We start from the raw sequence: 18,574 nt of genomic DNA, 5'->3' as shown, positions 1-18,574 counted from the left end.
GCATTCTATGTTCTGATTTCTATGTTTTGTGTTTCTATGTTTTGACCGGGTATGGTTCTCAGTCAGGGACAGCTGTCTATCGTTGTCTCTGATTGGGAATCATACTTAGGCAGCCTTTTTCACTTTTGTTATTGTGGGAAGTTATCTTTGTTAGTGGCACTATAGCCCTTGTAAGCTGCACGGTCGTGTCCTTGTTTTGTTGGCGACATTCATTTAAAATAAAATAAAATGTACGCTCATCACGCTGCACTTTGGTCTACTTCTTCAGATGGTCGTGACAGAAGAAGCAGAAGCACAGTGGGCAGAAAAGCAGGCTTAGATGGTTGCCAGTCCTATTCTGGCTGTACCATTATAAACTTAATTTATATTAATACAGTACTTTCTGTAGTCATGTATGTTGTCTGTGTTTTTTACCCCCCATTTTAAGTGACTGATGATGCAGAAGACACGTTTAAGAGGCTAAAAGAGGAACTGGTTCTAAACAGAACCAGGAACTACATGAGCTGAAAACAGACCTGAACAGAACCAGGACCTAAATGAGCTGAAAGCAGACCTAAACACAACCAGGAACTAAATGAGCTGAATGCAGAGGTGGACATGCAAAAGCAATAGGAGCTGAAAGCAGAGGTGAACAGAGGTGTGGAGGAGCAGTAAGATTTGAAAGATGAGTTTGAAAGACTGTTTCAGGAACAGAAGGAGACGAAAGTAGAGATTAGCAAAGTCACATTTATGCAGAGTATTTCCGTTTTTTGTAATTATTTAATCGTGAAGTTCCTGCTGTCTATATTTTTATTCTGCACATTTTACAGTGGAGACTGGTGTAGTATAACATTGAAAATTGTTATAACATTTAAGATAAAAATCCTATTCTAAAGGTTGTATAATAAAGATAGCATCTATAAATGATCGTCTGCTTGAGATCTGTGTGCAGGACTGTAATACAGTAGCCAATAAGCTCCTCCTGAATATGGCGTCTTTCTGCTCTGATTTACGTCACGGGGGGCGTTCCCATTTTATGCAGAATTCAGTGCGGCGCTATGGTGTCACTTGACGTTTCGGATTTTACGCACGAAACCCCTCTGCTGCTTTCACCACAAGTATTGTGCTCTTGCTTTACGTTCATTTAGCCTAGGCTTATTTTATGAAATTCGTTGATATTTTGTCAAAATATAATCGTATTGAAATGTATGTTACATTCGAAATGCGATAGGCCTATGTGTTAGTGAGAGATATCAAATGGTATTTTCAGACAGAAGACGGCGAAGAACATCCTACCATCAACTGCTTGATATCGACCTCGTTTTATTTGTCATATTCTATTCAAGGTTCTGTATTCTGATGTCGACAACATGAGAAAGGCATTCATAAAACACGTCAAAAGGTTTCCGTGGCTAACCAACGTAACCCTCTACGGTTGCCTGTTTGCCGGCGGGGATTTCGTTCACCAGTTGTTCTCGAGCAATGAAAAAATGGACTGGAGGCACACACGCAATGTGGCAGTGGTCGCTTTCAGTTTCCATGGCAACTTTAACTTCTTCTGGATGCGGTTTTTGGAGCGCAGATTTCCCGGGAATTCGGTCAGGATGGTTGTGCGTAAACTTTTCTTGGACCAGACCACAGCCGCCCCTCTGGCCACTAGTGTATTCTACACAGGTTAGTCAGAGCGATCGAGAACAAAGTTCACTCTATCTATCTGTATGTAGGCCTAACTGAGGTTATGTGGAAGACTTGAATCGATGTGATCTCCATACATGACATATCGGATATTTAAAACCCACTAATGTTGGTTTCAACCAAATAAAGTAGCCATTCAAGTCAATTGTTGTCTCTAAATGTAGGCTAATAGATATTTGACTAAACACACTGAGCTGTGTTCTCCCTAGGGGTGAGTTTCTTGGAGGGCAAAGAGGACATTTTCCAGGACTGGAGGGAGAAGTTCCTGAATACATATAAGGTGAGTCTATAGTCTGAAGAGAAATTCCAATCATGCCTGCCGTTATAGGGCCCTGTTTTAATGGTCAGTCAGTTGGTTAGGAATAAACCCTGCCGGCTATGTTATGCGTGATGATTGTGAGGCGCTAAACAAATTCGATAGTCACAAGACGGGGACTTTAAATAAGGAAGTTCAAGGGAACTATAGCCTACTGTTCAGATGGGTTAAATGGAAGCTGAGCTCGGGGCGGCAGGTAGCCTAGTGGTTAGAGAGTTGGACTAGTAAATGAACGGTTGCGAGCTCGGATCCCCGAGCTAACAAGGTAAACATCTGTCGTTCTACCCCTGAACATGGCACTGTTCCTAGGCCAATTTTGAAAATCTTTTTTTTCTCTACTGACTTGCCTGGTTAAATAGTTGTTGTTGTTTTTTAAATCTGTCTGACCTTGGGTCTATAACCTCCAGTGGTTGAGTACTTGAGTAAAGATATACTTGATTAAAAGTGTTTTGGTTTAGAATATACTTAAGTGTAAATGTAGTTACTTAAATAAAAGTATAAATAATTTCAAATTACTTTTAATAAGCAAACCAGATAGCACCATTTTCTTATTTCTATTTATTTTCAGATAGCCAGAGGCACACTCCAACATTCCAACATCATTTATAAATGAAGCATGTGTGTTTAGTGAGTCCGCCAGATCAGAGGCAGTAGGGATGACCATGACTTATTCTGTTGATAAGTGTATGAATTTGACCATTTTCCTGTTCTGCTAAGCATTCAAAGTGTAACAAGTACTTTTGAGTGTCAAGGAAAATTTATGGAGAAAAAACACATTATTTTCTGTAGGAATGTAGAGAAGTGAAAGTAGTCAAAAATATAAATAGTAATGTAAAGTACAGATGCGCCAAAAAAACTATATAAGTACTACTTTCAAGTATTTTTACTTAAGTACTTTACACCACTGATAACCTCTCGCATGGCCTTAATATTAACTACTGCAGAATAATGTTTTCTTGCAGTAAAATAATACACCATGTAGGCAAAATGTTGACTTGGGAACAGGAGTGGAGAAATATGATTTATTTTTTTCAGCATCTTGAGAGAATGAGAATGCTCAGTTAGATATCATCTGTAGAGGTGGTATCTTTATCAGCGTCATTAAATCTTAGTATTTCAACCACATAAAATATGCAAGCCTTACTGAAATCTTATTAGAAACATGTTGGGTTGTTTTCACAGCTTTCTATTTCCTTACAACCAGTCAAACTGATTCCATTTGGACATTCTGCACAGAAGATCTTTCCCATTGAATTTTTTTGTTGACTTATTGCGTTTTCTCCCCGGTCCCTAAACATCTTTGCTCAGTGAAAGAAGATGACAGAGAGAACCTTACTGATGTCAACTAGATTCAAGCATTCATTCTATTGATTTATGACATTCTGGTGAGCAAGGATTTATTTAGTCTTCTCAGGCAACATATAATGACAGAAGAGAAGCTGAATGTATCTAATTATAGACAAGTTGACTAACAAATAGCCTACCAAAATGTTGTAAAGTATAAGCAGAAACTTATCTGAACTATGCAAAAGAAAATCCTGCACAAACTGTCCAAAAATTGACTGTAGCCTACAATGCATTTTCTATATTTGCGTGTTAGATTTTCATTTAATCACATATAGTCAGCCCCCCTTCTTTTTTTCATTCTTTTTTGGGGGGGAGGGGAGGTACTTTTCACCCTTTTTTCACCCCAATTTCGTGATATCCAATTGGTAGTTACAGTCTTGTCCCATCGCTGCAACTCCCATACAGACTCAGGAGGTGACGGTCGAGAGCCATGCGTCCTCTGAAACACGACCTTGCCAAGCCGACCTGCTTCTTGACACACTGCTCGCTTAACCCGGAAGCCAGCCCCACCAATGTGTCGGAGAAACACCGTACAGCTGGCAACCAAAGGCAGTGTGCATGCGCCCGGCCCACCACAAGGAGTCGCTAGAGCGCGATGAGACAATGACTTCCCAGCCGCCAACCCTCCCCTAACCCGGACGACACTGGGCCAATTGTGCACCGCCTCATAGGTCTCCCGGTCACAGCCAGCTGAGACACAGCCCGGGATCAAACCTGGATCTGTAGTGACGCAATGCAGTGCCTTTGGGCTGTCTAAAACAGCACAAAGTCTAAAAACATGGACAAAGTCTGATCTTGTAATGGTTGCTATGCTTTTCTCTTGCAGACTGGACTCATGTTCTGGCCATTCATGCAGGTAAACGACTGTCTTTGTATAATCATATCTTAATGTATCTGAAAGCCTTGAACACACACATCCTGTCCACCCAGTACTACTAACTTGAACAATGTCAATCATTACGGTTTCATGATACTTTTACTGTATTCCATGAACATTTACAAATGTACATTGAACAAGACTTTGCTTTCTCACCTACCTCCCACTCTTCCTCCTCTCCCCTCATCTCTTCCTTCCCCTCTCTCCTAGTTCCTGAACTTTTCCATGGTGCCTCTGTACATGCGGACCACCTTCACAGGGTGCTGTGCCTTCGTCTGGGCCACGTTCCTGTGTTTCTCACGTCAGAGTGGGGACGGCACGGCTAACGCCGCCCTTGCATGGATGTTTACTCCAAAACAGGATACGACGACTGAGCCTGAAGTGGAGAAACTCGGGCCCAAAGTGGACCAGACAGGGCCAAAAGTGGACCAGACAGGGCCCAAACTAGACACAGAAGGACCCAAACCGGAGAACCCAAGCCCCAAAGAGGAGACAACAAACACCCACTGTTAAGCAGGACGACCAAGCACGAACAAAGGAGGTGGAGGCTAGTTTGAACAAGGGCGCACAAACTGACACAACACCCAGTCAGGAGAAGGGACCACAGACAAGCACTGACTCAAAATGAATCTCTGGTCAATTCTAGTTCTATAGAACCTTCCGATAAGAATACTGTCTATGTATGAATCTTATATCTCAAAATGTTCTCATCTTGAAACGTTCAATTCCAATGTGCTATGCTACTGCACAAGATGTCGGCAGGGTGTAACGTATTGCTATACATAGGGACTTTGTATTTATTGAATTTGTTATTGATAACAATTGGATCCAGCATTCTTAAACAAACCATACTTGAACATAGAAGTGCTTGTAGTACTACACCTTTCTTCCCATTTCTCCATCTCTCTCTATATCTCTCTCCCTCTTGACAGACAACTTGTAAAAATCAGTGTGTTGTACAATGGAGGCTATTGTAAATGTTCTGCTCTTAACTCTGAAGTCTGAAGGAATGAGTATGCATTTCTAATTAGCATTGAGTTATACTGATACACGAATCTGGTTATTTATTTGTTTGCAATATTTCCTATCTCCTGTCAAACATCACATATTTCTGACAACATTCATAATTTATCCAATCTATAGTAGTAGATATATATGTTAATACTATTTACAATAGTTGATAATCAATGCTCGATATAGATTTTTGCTTGATATTATTATCCGTTTAAAAATGTTTGAAAAGATTTTCCATTGCACGTCCTGAATGAACATAACTCTGAAGTGGCTCCTACGCAGATGATATTCACATCACAGATCTGCTTCCCCTCAGAATCTGCTTCCCCAAGCAGACATCTGTGTCCACTCTCCCCCTCCTCCGCTGTCTTCTTCTGTCAAGGCTCTCATTATGCTGACCAGTTGATTGATAAACAGATGTTCAGGGTATTAATTAGGCAGCTTGTTTTAATGCAATTAGTGTGAATACACTGGGTTAATTAGAATATGTGTCTGGCTTGGCTCTGCTGGTGATGACAGTGAAGCTACGTTGATAGGGAAGCCTGGTATTTCTTGTACTGTATGTCTGAATAACTGGGATTACAGTAGATATTGTGTGGAGAACACTGAAACTACTGCTGTTGTCATGATATATATATTATATTTCCTATCATGTCTGTACACGATCCAACTAGTACATAATGTTTAGCAGGGCATTATGTATCTGTGGGATCAATCTAAAAACATATCTGTATTTCTACTAGTACACAACTGTTATACATTGTAATATGATTAATATGATATTTTACTAAATATTTTGAATGTACGCCTATTGGTGCACATCAATCCAAGTCTATTGTGAGACTAACCTTGCCTCAGATTTAATATATGTATTATTGTAAATTAAAATTAAAACTTCAATGTCTATTCTCTTTTGTAATTAATATTTTAACACATTTATTTTACACATCAAAAACGTCCAAGTGAAACTGATTATTGGCCCAGTCATGTGCATCAACATAGCAACAAGAGTATAGGTTCAACAGCGTGAAAGAGTCATCACGTCAGAGCCATATTGAACAGACCCCTAACAGGGTCCCTCCCACCTGCTCTGGCTACTCAGCTTCAATGCATAGCCCTAGAGTATCTTCAGTTCTTTGACATTCACTCGTTTGAAGTACTTACTATTTCGAGAGTGATGGTGTATTAGTGAAACATTTTCCTATAAATGTAAGCCTTCTGCTCCACATATTCAGCACCTAGGCCTAGTGATATCTTGACATCTTCATTGAAAAAAATGATATTGCTAGACATTTTTCAAATAAATAATTTTATGGAAAACTAGTAGAAACGTATAGAAAATGTCGATATCCAGCTTTGTATTTGACAAATATGACACTGTTTCAATGCAAGCTCGGGGGCGTTTTTCTCCCTTTCTCTGGTTCGTAATGCGCGTGCGCTCTGCATCCATCTGTGTACCACACAGGAATTTGTAAGCTTAAATAAAGATGCTCAACGTCTCGGCTCGGTGGTGCCTTCGAATCGGCGAAACTGATTTATCCTGAAAGGAAAACGGAAGAGCAGAACTCAATATAGGATTTTAACACACCTTTCCACAACCCATTAAAGTCATAGTGTATCATAAATCAATTCCAGCTATGGAATTGAAGAAATCAATTTCTGATACCGAGCGCTCATTGAAGAGCTACGGCTCTGTATCGGAAACGGAATGGACAAAAGACAAAGGTGAGCGTCATTCATTGCAAAGTAACGTTTTGGCCTGTTATAGTGGTTATTGCTCTGTACAGAATAAAGCATGTGGTTTCAGATAGGGGATGTTGCGTTGCAAAACAACACCCGTTAATTGCAATGAGTCCGTGCATCTTTATTGTTTCCTGAATGTCATTCCCAGTGCCTTGAAAATGGACTGGAGACATCTCCATGAATGAGCTTTGCTTTCAATGCATTTTGGAGGTGCATTTGACCAGTTATTCACTGATAATAACTATATCATTACTATTTGAGAAGATATGTCTCATTTACAATAGCTTAGCCGCTGTATTAACAGTATATATTACAATAGCACAAAGGAGAGGAGCCCCGAAATGTATACACGTATGTAATGCCCCATATCTACTAGCCTATTTCCATAACACTAAAGAAGGACTGACATATGCCCAGCTCTTCACTTTCAGCTGACTGTACATTCCAAAGTTGTCTGACTGGGTCTTCTAATATATTGAACTGCACCCCTTCCAGTCGATGGATGCAGCAGGGTAGAACAAGCTAGAAGCCTGCTGGGCTGTGAGTGTGTGAGTCAACACCAGCATCACCAGCACTGATACCAGCAGGAAAGATGATATAAACAAACTGTAGAGACATGCAAGAGATTTTCATCCTCCTCGTTTTCATCCTTTTTTTTTATCAGTAAGATATCAATGCATTATGAAAGGTCTTTCGAAGGAAGATACATTTTAAGATAAATGTTTCAATAATGTTATTTATATGACATGCATTGTTCATTGTTCTTAATTTTACTGGTATCTATTTGTGATATTATGGGTAGGCTAGCTAGCCTAGTGCCACGAAGCTGTCATCAGAGCAGTATGATATATGTCTAATAATACAGACATAAAGAGGGTCATGGGGGGGTAAACAGAGGTCAGAGGTGAGAGGTCAGAGGTCAGGAATAACAAGAGGTCATATTGTGTGCTTTATGTAACCAGAGATCCACAGCAGAGAATCCTGTCATGAGTCAGCCTCACACACCTACGGGGTTAAGTTCAATATTCACTTGACTTATATACTGGTAGTTATGTTTCACTGTATATTTTGTGTAGGGCTGTCTGTGTGACATCTGTATACTTTCAACAGAAATCAGCCCACTGGATCTTGGAATAATATATTCTTTGAGTGTCCTCTTCATTAATTCCATCGTTAGAATAGGAATGAAAAAGAGAGACGAGAGGAGAGTGGGGTGCAGAAAGTCTGAGATGAATTCTTCAGCTCATGAATATGAATAGAAGAAGACTGCATCTATTTTTAGAGATAGACTCTCTGTCCCCATTCTCCTTCCCCATCCAGTACATACCCCCCCCCCCCCCCACACACACACAGACACACACACAACTATTCATCATTCCCTTCCCCTGGTTCCTCCTTGTGTGTTACAACTTTCAACTTCCATCTGTGTTGGGAGACGCATAGCTGGATACTAAAACACAGTGGGGAACATTACAATTAACACAGTACTTCTGGGCCCTGTTCATTAGGAGGAAAGCAGACTGAAACAGGGAGGGGCTACCAGACTTTGTACAATAAGAAAAGCTCATGTTTGTTTTCCATTACAAAAACTTTTTTTATTATCCATTGCATGCCCGAATGAACATAACCCTGAAGTGGCTGCTACGCAGATAATATTCACATGACAGATCTGCTTCTCCTCATCAAGCAGACATCTGTCCACCCTCCTCCTTCTATCAAGGCTCTCATTATGCTGATCAGTTGATTTATAGACATATGTGCAGGGTATTGATTTGGCAGTTTGTTTTAATGCAATTAATGATTACATTGGGTTAATAACTAGCTTGGCTCTGCCAGTGAAGCTACGTTGATTGGGAAGCCTGGTATTTCTTCTAATAGTGACTGTGGGGACTGGGGAGGACCAAATGATGCTGTTACTGTATAGATTTAGAGGTGGATTCAATCCGTATCGCGGAAGATCTGCATTAAAGTGTCAAGGTATTTTCCGATTGAGCCGACATATACAGCGTTTACCACGAACGCGGGAACATTGCCTTTAAATTCCAACTATACGGCGGGTCTTCCGTGATACTTCAGCAATGTAGTATTATTTTGGCTTTTGCTTTTCAATACAGTTCTATCGGTAGGCCATACTGTGTCTGTTTTCCTGCAGTAGGTTTAGCATGATTCTTACTTTGTCTTTCAATGCTGCCTTCCATGGTGCCCACACTAGCATACCACAAAGAAGGCATGCCCAATACATTGCTTCATACTAATTGGTATGGTGCTGTGTGCATTGGAACAGAGCCTCAGCCTTCCATACTTAACAGTTACCATGTAGCCAGGAGTTTATCGGAAGAACCCCATGAGCAATATCTTCCTCCTCTCTAATCCTGCTGATGGCTGAATGTGGACTACTGAGTACGGGAGTGTGTGCTGACTGAGTATGTACTGCGTTAAGATAACTTCCTCGGCTCAGAGCAGTCGGCAGTTTAGATCCTTTGTGTGTTATTCATTACAGACCTGGCTCTCTGCCATCATAATTTTGGGCCAGTCAGGATTTTGTGTGGCTCGGTCCTATTGACAGTCAGCAGGAAAATGTGTGTGTGTGTGTCTTTGTGTGAGGTAGAAAGAGTAGCGAGGGAGAGAAAGGTAGAAAGAGGAGGGGGAAGAGGGAGAGAAAGATAGAGAGAGCAGTGAGGGGTAGAGAAAGAGAGAGAGAGAATCCACTTGGTATAAATCCTCCACAGTTTACCACACTGTGTTATTGACTGCAGAGACAACTATGTGGGTATCAGCATTGTTTTCATGCTGCGGTTACCACAGCAGGGAAAACATTGGGAAGCTACTTTTCATTCAAGGACTCGACGGCAAGCTAAGCATTGAGTCTCATCAGCTATGAACAGTCACAGCATGCAATTTCGATTCTTGTTACATTTCTCTTAGACAAAAACAGTGACTCAAACGAATGTCAAAATCTCATCCAGCCAAAGAAAAACAACAGAGGGGACAAAATTGAGGTGACATAATTTTTTGTTAGTTATTTCCAAGATTTGGAACGCCACTAATTTCCCTTTTGTTGATTGTCTTTAAGAGTCCTGCCTCCACATTAGCACCTTGTGAAAAATATGTATTTTTTTAACTAGGTAAGTCAGTTAAGAACATGTTCTTATTTTCAATGACAAACAGTGGGTTAACTGCATGTTCAGGGGCAGAACGATAGATTTGTACCTTGTCAGCTCAGGGGTTTGAACTTGAAACCTTCCGGTTACTAGTCCAACGCTCTAACCACTAGGCTACCCTAGTCTCTGGATGGATAGCATTACCAGTAGTTGGTTGAGGAGTCACAGAACAGTCAGTGCACCATTCTGGACTCGTAGCCTGTCTCTCTCCATAGAGAAAATCTGTCTGGAAGGCCTGTCTCCCTGCAGTACTGTACACAGTGCGTCCTAACCCTGAGTGAAATATTTACGTCCTGCCTAGTGGGGGATGGGAGGCTATAGTTTACAATGGATCCAAGGTGTGACATTAGAGGATAGGTGCTTGCCCCCTAGGCCTATGCCACAGGGGGTTGGTGGAACCTTAATTGGGGAGGATGGGCTCATGGTAATGACTGGAGCGGAATCAGTGGAATGGTAACAAATACATCAAACACATGGATTCCAGATGTTTAATGCCATTCCATTTCCGTCGTACTCCGGCTGTCATTATGAGCCGTTCTCCCTACAGCAGCCTCCTGTGACCTATGCACTCTTTCTGACAATGGTAGTGTGATGATTGTGCTTGGGCTTAGTGCTATTGACTGAAATATGCGTTTATTAATCAGTTTGCTTTCTTGCTGACATAGGTTACACATTGGAGAAGCCTAGGATTATTGTTAGTAGTGTGTTCAGTTGGTTGACATTGGGATTGCGATGATCATTCAATTGCTTATGCTGGCTTCACGTGCTTGTGGAAAATGGGAAGTCGTAAGTCTGACATGATTGTGTTAAAGTGATTTTGAAGTCGGAAGAATTCTTTAAACAATAAGATTTTAGCTAGCTAACATTGCCAATAATAAAGTTATTTAGCTTGTTTAACATTGACAATATGGTGAAACTAACTACATTCTCCATATTGATATGGTTGTAATTGTCAAAAATAGATTTGTTGCCATCTTTTGGTTCAAAAGGTGAAAGGTTGTGGTGAAACGTCACAACTCGGCTAACAACATTTTCTCCAAGTTTCCCGCTTGGAGGGTTATTAAAGTGAAATTTCCCACTAGGAAGCTCACGATAACTCCAATAGCACTTGAACGCTGCATTAGTGACTAGCAATATAGGTTTATTATTCCATCAGTTTCCATTTCTATTGGCTTCACTGTGTTGCTGTGTCCGGTCTTTGATTGTTATTAGTTGAATAGGTGGCTTTGTGAGGTCATTGGCCCCGGTTCAGGGTGAATTAGTCCAATCGGTGAAGAGTTACTCCAGGTCATTGATCTATTTCAGTACCAGTATGAGATTTCTCTCATTTCTTTGACTTGAGGCCCTTCCCACCGTCTGCATCCCAAATGGCTTTCTATTCGCTATATAATGCACTATATAGGGAATAGGGTGCCATTTGGGACACAACCACCGCCTTCAAGACCTCAACCCGTCAGCCCTTCCAAAGCATCACTAACACTCAGAGTCAATGACTCCTTCCATTATGTATTTTTATGCCCTTGATTCAGCGAGCGTCACACCAGAGTGCCTGAGCATCTGGCATCGAATTTAAGGTCGTCAGCTACTTCTTTTTTAGTCATCAACCATTTTACTAGAACCTTCTATTCCTTTTAGGTGGGTACTGTGAGACACAAGGACACATACCGTAGCTATCATCTGGACTTGTCTAGGTTTGTCACGAAGCACTTTGACAGTGTGTGAGTGAGTCAGGTTTTTTGCTTTGAAGACAAGACTTGAAGAAGACAGCTCAAAAGCAACACCGTGCTTTTCATTTAGTCAAGAGAGACATTCCTGGTGTCATTTACATTTCAGATCATTTACTATGCGTATCTTGTCCCTTGACTTACTCGAGCGTCACATTCATAATTAGGACGTTGGATAGAGCAGGGAGTAGTGTTGTATTACTGTAAAATAAATCAAACAAACAAGCCTTGGGCATTGTACTGGACAAAGGGAGGGGAATAATAGGCAAGGCTAGACAGTAATGCAGTGATGCTTGGCAGGACCAAGTCCATTGTGATTCCATGTACTTTTCTTTAAGTCAGAGGAAGGAGGGAATAATAGGCAAGGCTAGACAGTAAAGCAGTAATGCTTGGCAGGACCATGTCCATTGTGATTCCATGTACTGTTCTTTAAGTCAGAGGAAGGAGGGAATAATAGGCAAGGCTAGACAGTAAAGCAGTAATGCTTGGCAGGACCATGTCCATTGTGATTCCATGTACTGTTCTTTAAGTCAGAGGAAGGAGGGAATAGGTCTCCTCTTCAGACTATTTGATGGTGGCAACAATAGATTAGGCCCTTTGGTTCTGAAGTCCAGAAGTTGGTATTGTATTAGTGTTTTATGAATGATCTATTGAAATATTTAAGACCAAAATATTTAGAAATAAACCCTCCCTCCCTCCCTCCCTCCCTCCCTCCCTCCCTCCCTCCCTCCCTCCCTCCCTCCCCCTCCCTCCCTCCCTCCCTCCTGCCCTTCTCCCGATGTGTTAGAATGATGTAACTCACAATAGTGTTAAAGCACAAAGTTCCCTCTCTCCCTCCAGGTCAGTCAGATGTGTCCATGGCGGAGAGCATCATGTCTCCAGATGAGATTGAAGTGGAGATGGCTCGCATCCAGCGCCTCAGGGAGGTGCTGGTAAGGAGGGAGTCCGAACTGCGCTTTATGTGAGTACTGTACAGAGACCATCAACACCACAATAAAATAATTACAGACTGTGGCTTTAATCAATCAATCAAATGTATTTGATCAGCTGATGTCACAAAGTGCTGTACAGAAACCCAGCCTAAAACCCCAAACAGCAAGCAATGCAGGTGCAGAAGCACGGTGGCTAGGAAAAACTCCCTAGAATGGCTACAACCTAGGAAGAAACCTAGAGAGGAACCAGGCTATGAGGCGTGGCCAGTCCTCTTTTGGCTGTGCCGGGTGGAGATTATAACAGAACATGACCAAAATGGTCAAATGTTCATAGATGACCAGCAGGGTCAAATAATAATAATCACAGTGGTTGTAGAGGGTGCAACAGGTCAGCACCTCAGGAGTAAATGTCAGTTGGCCGATCATTCAGAGTATCTCTACCGCTCCTGCTGTCTCTAGAGAGTTGAAAACAGCAGGTCTGGGACAGGTAGCATGTCCGGTGAACAGGTCAGGGTTCCACAGCCGCAGCACGACCAGGTGGACTGGGGACAGCAAGGAGCCATCAGGCCAGGTTGTCCTGAAGCATGGTCCTAGAGCTCAGGTCTTCCGAGAGAGAGAGAGAGAGAGAGAGAGAGAGAGAGAGAGAGAGAGAGAAAGAAAGAAAGAAAGTAAGAAAGATAGAGCGAGAGAGAAAGAAAGAAAGAGAGGGAGAATAAGAGAGAGCATACTTAAATTCACACAGGACACCGGATAAGACAGGAGAAATATTCCAGATTTAACAGATTGACCCTAGCCCCCCCGACACATAAACTACTGCAGCATAAATACTGGAGGCTGAGACAGGAGGGGTCGGGAGACACGAAGACGTGTTGGATTTGAATAATAGAGAAGCTCATTGGAATAGATACATTGAATTTCCATTTTCTTCCGAGAGTGGGTGAATGTATTATGTACAGTAAAGAGAGTACGTATACTCTTTGGGACCCTTGAAAAATAATGACACCCATACACATAAGCCTAATAGGTTTATACTGTGTATCCTGATGATAATGATATTATCTGGATGTAGATGTAGTAAAGCCGTATTTCTGACACTGAATAATCAGTTGATTGCCAACCTGCTCCATGCCAGTACAGAAAGGAGTTGGCTCAAGCAGAAACAGAATGGCATCCATGCTATTACAGTGCCTTCAGAAAGTATACACACTTTATTCACATTTTGTTGTGTTCCAAACTGAATGTAAAATGTATTTACATTTGTCACTGGCCCACTCACAATACTCCCATAATGTCAAATTAAGAAAAAATGAAAAGCTGAAAATATGTTCAACCCCTTTGTCGTGCCAAGCCGACACAAGTTCAGCAGTTAGACAAGTCACATAATACGCTGCATGGACTCACTCTGTGTGCAATAATAGTGTTTAACATGATTTTGAATAACTACCTTATCACTGTGCCCCAAACATACAGATAATTGTAAGGTCCCTCAGTCGAGCACTTGAATTTCAAACACAGATTCAGCAATAAAGACCAGGGAGGTTTTCCAATGCCTTGCAAAGAATGGCACCTATTGGTAGAGGGGTAAACATTTAAAAGCAGACATTGAATATCCCTTTGAGCATGGTGAAACTATTAATTACACATTGGATGGTGTATCAATACATCCAGTCACTACAAAGATGCAGGCATCCTTCCTAGCTCAGTTGCCGGAGAGGAAGGAAACCGCTCAGGGATTTCACCATGAGGCCAATGGTGATTTTAAAACAGATTTTAAAACAGAGATGGTGATTTTAAAACAGAGTTGAATAATGTGATAGCAGAAAAGGATGAGGATGAGAAGAGGATGGATCAACAACATTGTAGTTACTCCACAATACTAATAAATGACAGAGTGAAAAGAAGGAGGTCTGTACAGAATAAAAATGTTCCAAAATATGCATCCTGTTTGAAACCAGGTACTGCAAAAAATATGGCAAAACAATGAACTTTTCTCCTGAATACAGTGTTATTTTTGGGGCAAATCCAATACAACACATGACAGAGTACCACTCTCCATATTTTCAAGCATAGTGGTGGCTGTATCATGCTATGGGTATGCTTGTAATCACTAAGAACTGGGGAGTTTTTCAGGACAAAAAATAAACTAAATGGAGCTAAGCACAGGCAACATCTAAGTGGAAAACCTGGTTAACTCTGCTTTCCACCAGACACTGTGAGATGAACTGACCCTTCAGCAGGACAATAACCTAAAACACAGGGCCACGTAGACATTACAGAGTATTTTGTGTAGATTGATTTAAATCCCTGCTAATCCTGCTTTGTAACAACAAAATGTGGAAAAAGTCAAGGGGTGTGAATACTTTCCAAAGGCACTGTGTATTCCCATTTATATCGTCTATATGACAATTCATTATACTTACATATAATAATGATAATAATAATGTATTGCATTTTTAAAGCGCTTTTCATTATACTGAATATTCTTAAAGTGCATAAAAAAATATAAAATACAAATAGAAGGACAAAATGGACACGGCTAGACAGGGCAACTGACACAAAGAACCCAGCTGATGCTACACGAGACAAGGAGCTATGTCCTGGGGGCGTGGAGGAGCAGTCTATCACTTAAGGGTGCGGGTAGGGTTATGGATGGAGAGCAGTTTTTGCCATGAATACACTGGAAAGTCAGCAGAAGGGTTTTGTATTCAATCCAGAATGAGACAGCTAGTGCATAGATGCCAGGATGGGGGTGATGTGATGGTGTTTCCTCACATCAGGATCCTGGCAGTGCTGTTCTGGACGTATTGGAGCTTCTGAGGACTCCTGTCAGGGATCCCGATGAAGAGAGTAAACTCCAGAGGAGATAAAGGCATGGATCAGCTTCCCTGCGTCAGACTGAGTGAGGGTGGGCGGGACGGAGTTTGGCAAAGGACTTGAGGTGATAGAATAACACTTTACACATTTGTCTGATGTGGCTGTCAAAGGTCAGGGAGGAATCAAGCTGTACAGGCAGATTGGAACCTGAGGGGGAGAGAGAAGTGTTCTGTCCTGCAATGATGAGGTGTGTTAACGGTGAGTGCTGGACCTGGTGGGAGTGCCAAGAAGTAGGGCCTCAGTTTTGTTGCTGTTCAGTTGAAGGAAGTTTTGCTTCATTAATGCCCTTGTCTGCTCACGGCAGGTGTTCAGACAGGCACTTGCATCAGAGGGACATGGGGCCATTTTTAGATACAGCTGGGTGTCATCAGCATAGCATAGCAAGGTGATTCCATGCCGGCTGATGACACGCCCGAGGGGGACCATGTGCAGGACAAACAGGATGGGTCCAAGAACAGATCCTTGTGGGACACCACAATACTCATACTCAGTCCTTTCTGAGAGGGAGGAGTGGAACCAGCTCAGAGCTGATCCAGACAATCCGACGGTGTCCCGGGAGGCATTCCAGGAGGATGGGGTGGTTGACAGTGTCAAACACTGCTCTCAAGTCCAGGACGATCAGGAGATAGGGGGAGCCTGCAGCCGCCATCAGCAGGTCGTTGGTGACCTTATTGGTCTTGTCACGAGGTCAGGTAACCAGATCAGAAGTTCATGCTTGATTTGACCATATTGTGTGAAATGTTTTGGTGTGATGGCAAATACAATCAATAGAAACTGGAAAGAGATTGGTGGGAAGTGTGGCTTCATTAGCTTGGATAGCTTCATCAGTGAACAGTGATGCTAATACTTCCAGCTATGTGTGACTCAGTCACACACACACATTCTGTAGCAGGTGGAGTGGCAGAGTGCAAAGCCTGCTGGAAGCACCGTTGGGGTCTAGTGAGTGGGTAAACAACACAAAGCAGATAGGGGATAGTGAGGAGGAGAGAAAAATATGTTGAGGTTGAGAGACAGGAACAAGTGAGTGGGTGAGAAATAACAGGGGGTCGAAAGAGCAGAGGGAGAAGAGGCTGAAGAATGGGAACAAGGGAGAAAGAGGGAACTACAGGAGGTGGAGAGAGATGAAGGGAGGATAGTAGGGAGAGGGATGGAGGAGGAGGAGGAGGAGGAGAAGAGAGTGGAGGAGGCAGAGGGGGAGGGGGAGGTGAGTGATGAAGGGAGGGGTGGAAGGAGAGACTGAGGAGGAACAGGGAGAGAGAGATGGAGGGAGGAGGAAGGAGAGGTGTTGGGAGCTAGTGGATGAGTCATCAGTCTGTGATTTACAACAGAGAGACTTAAATCCCTGGTAGCTGTCACTTCGCTGCAGAGAGAAAGGTAGGGATGGATGGAGGGAGGGAAAGGAGGGGAGGAGAGGAAGAGAGAGATGAATCGGAGGGGGAGGAGAGGGAGAGAGGGAGGGGGCAGAGAAGAGAAGAGAAGGAAAAGTTTACATAGTCAACGGCTCTCTATCCACCGGATGTGTACCAAACTCACTAAAAGTGGCAGTAATAAAGCCTCTCTTGAAAAAGCCAAACCTTGACCCAGAAAATATTTAAAAAACTATCTGCCTATATCGAATCTTCCATTCCTCTCAACATTTTTAGAAAAGGCTGTTGCGCAGCAACTCACTGCCTTCCTGAAGACAATGTATACGAAATGCTTCAGTCTGGTTTTAGACCCCATCATAGCACTAAGACTGCACTTGTGAAGGTGGTAAATTACCTTTTCATGGCATCAGACCGAGGCTCTGCATCTGTCCTTATGCTCCTAGACCTTAGTGCTGCTTTTGATACCATCGATCACCACATTCTTTTGGAGAGATTGGAAACCCAAATTGGTCTACATGGACAAGTTCTGGCCTAGTTTAGATCTTATCTGTTGGAAAGATATCAGTTTGTCTCTGTGAATGGTTTGTCCTCTGACAAATCAATTGTAAATTTCGGTGTTCCTCAAGGTTCCGTTTTAAGACCACTATTGTTTTCACTATATATTTTACCTCTTGGGGATGTCATTTGAAAACAATGTTAACTTTCACTGCTATGCGGATGACACACAGCTGTACATTTCAATGAAACATGGTGAAGCCCCAAAATTGCCCTCGCTAGAAGCCTGTGTTTCAGACATAAGGAAGTGGATGGCTGCAAACTTTCTACTTTTGAACTCGGACAAAACAGAGATGCTTGTTCTAGGTCCCAAGAAACAAAGAGATCTTCTGTTGAATCTGACAATTAATCTTAATGGTTGTACATTCGTCTCAAATAAAACTGTGAAGGTCCTCGGCGTTACTCTGGACCCTGATCTCTCTTTTGATGAACATATCAAGACTGTTTCAAGAACATGTTTTTTCCATCTACGTAACATTGCAAAAATCAGAAACTTTCTGTCCAAAAATGATGCAGAAAAAGTAACCCATGCTTTTGTCACTTCTAGGTTAGACTACTGCAATGCTCTACTTTCCGGCTACCCGGATAAAGCACTAAATAAACTTCAGTTAGTGCTAAATACGTCTGCTAGAATCCTGACTAGAACCAAAAAATGTGATCATATTACTCCAGTGCTAGCCTCCCTACACTGGCTTCCTGTCAAGGCATGAGCTGATTTCAAGGTTTTACTGCTAACCTACAAAGCATTACATGGGTTGTCTCCTACCTATCTCTCTGATTTGGTCCTGCCGTACATACCTACATGTACGCTACGGTAACAAGGCGCAGGCCTCCTAATTGTCCCTAGAATTTCTAAGCAAACAGCTGGAGGCAGGGCTTTCTCCAATATAGAGCTCCATTTTTTATGGAATGGTCTGCCTACCCATGTGAGAGATGCAAACTCGGTCTCAACCTTTAAGTCTTTCTCTTCAGTGGGTCATATGATTGAGT

General features: G+C 42.2%; 1 protein-coding gene across 3 annotated transcripts in view; it reads left to right on the top strand.

The window, feature by feature from the left end:
• Positions 1 to 1,039: 1,039 nt before the first annotated feature.
• The window catches only part of LOC135524591 (bMERB domain-containing protein 1-like), a 30,928-nt gene continuing 13,393 nt past the window's right edge, over positions 1,040 to 18,574 (top strand). The window contains exons 1-4 of one of the 3 annotated variants that reach the window (XM_064952269.1): positions 1,040 to 1,653; positions 1,884 to 1,954; positions 4,164 to 4,193; positions 4,425 to 6,128. In XM_064952269.1, the coding sequence (XP_064808341.1) occupies positions 1,350 to 1,653; positions 1,884 to 1,954; positions 4,164 to 4,193; positions 4,425 to 4,727 (708 nt within the window). In that variant the 5' untranslated portion in view covers positions 1,040 to 1,349 and the 3' untranslated portion in view covers positions 4,728 to 6,128. Of the gene's footprint in view, positions 1,654 to 1,883; positions 1,955 to 4,163; positions 4,194 to 4,424; positions 6,129 to 6,697; positions 6,954 to 12,696; positions 12,818 to 18,574 lie in introns of those variants that run through there. The other 2 variants (XM_064952286.1, XM_064952278.1) reach the window with 2 other exon arrangements.

Source organism: Oncorhynchus masou, chromosome 4, assembly GCF_036934945.1.
Source record: "Oncorhynchus masou masou isolate Uvic2021 chromosome 4, UVic_Omas_1.1, whole genome shotgun sequence".
Lineage (NCBI taxonomy): Eukaryota > Metazoa > Chordata > Actinopteri > Salmoniformes > Salmonidae > Oncorhynchus > Oncorhynchus masou.
The sequence above is the reverse complement of the archived record's forward strand: the minus strand, read 5'-3'. Positions and strand labels throughout refer to the sequence as shown.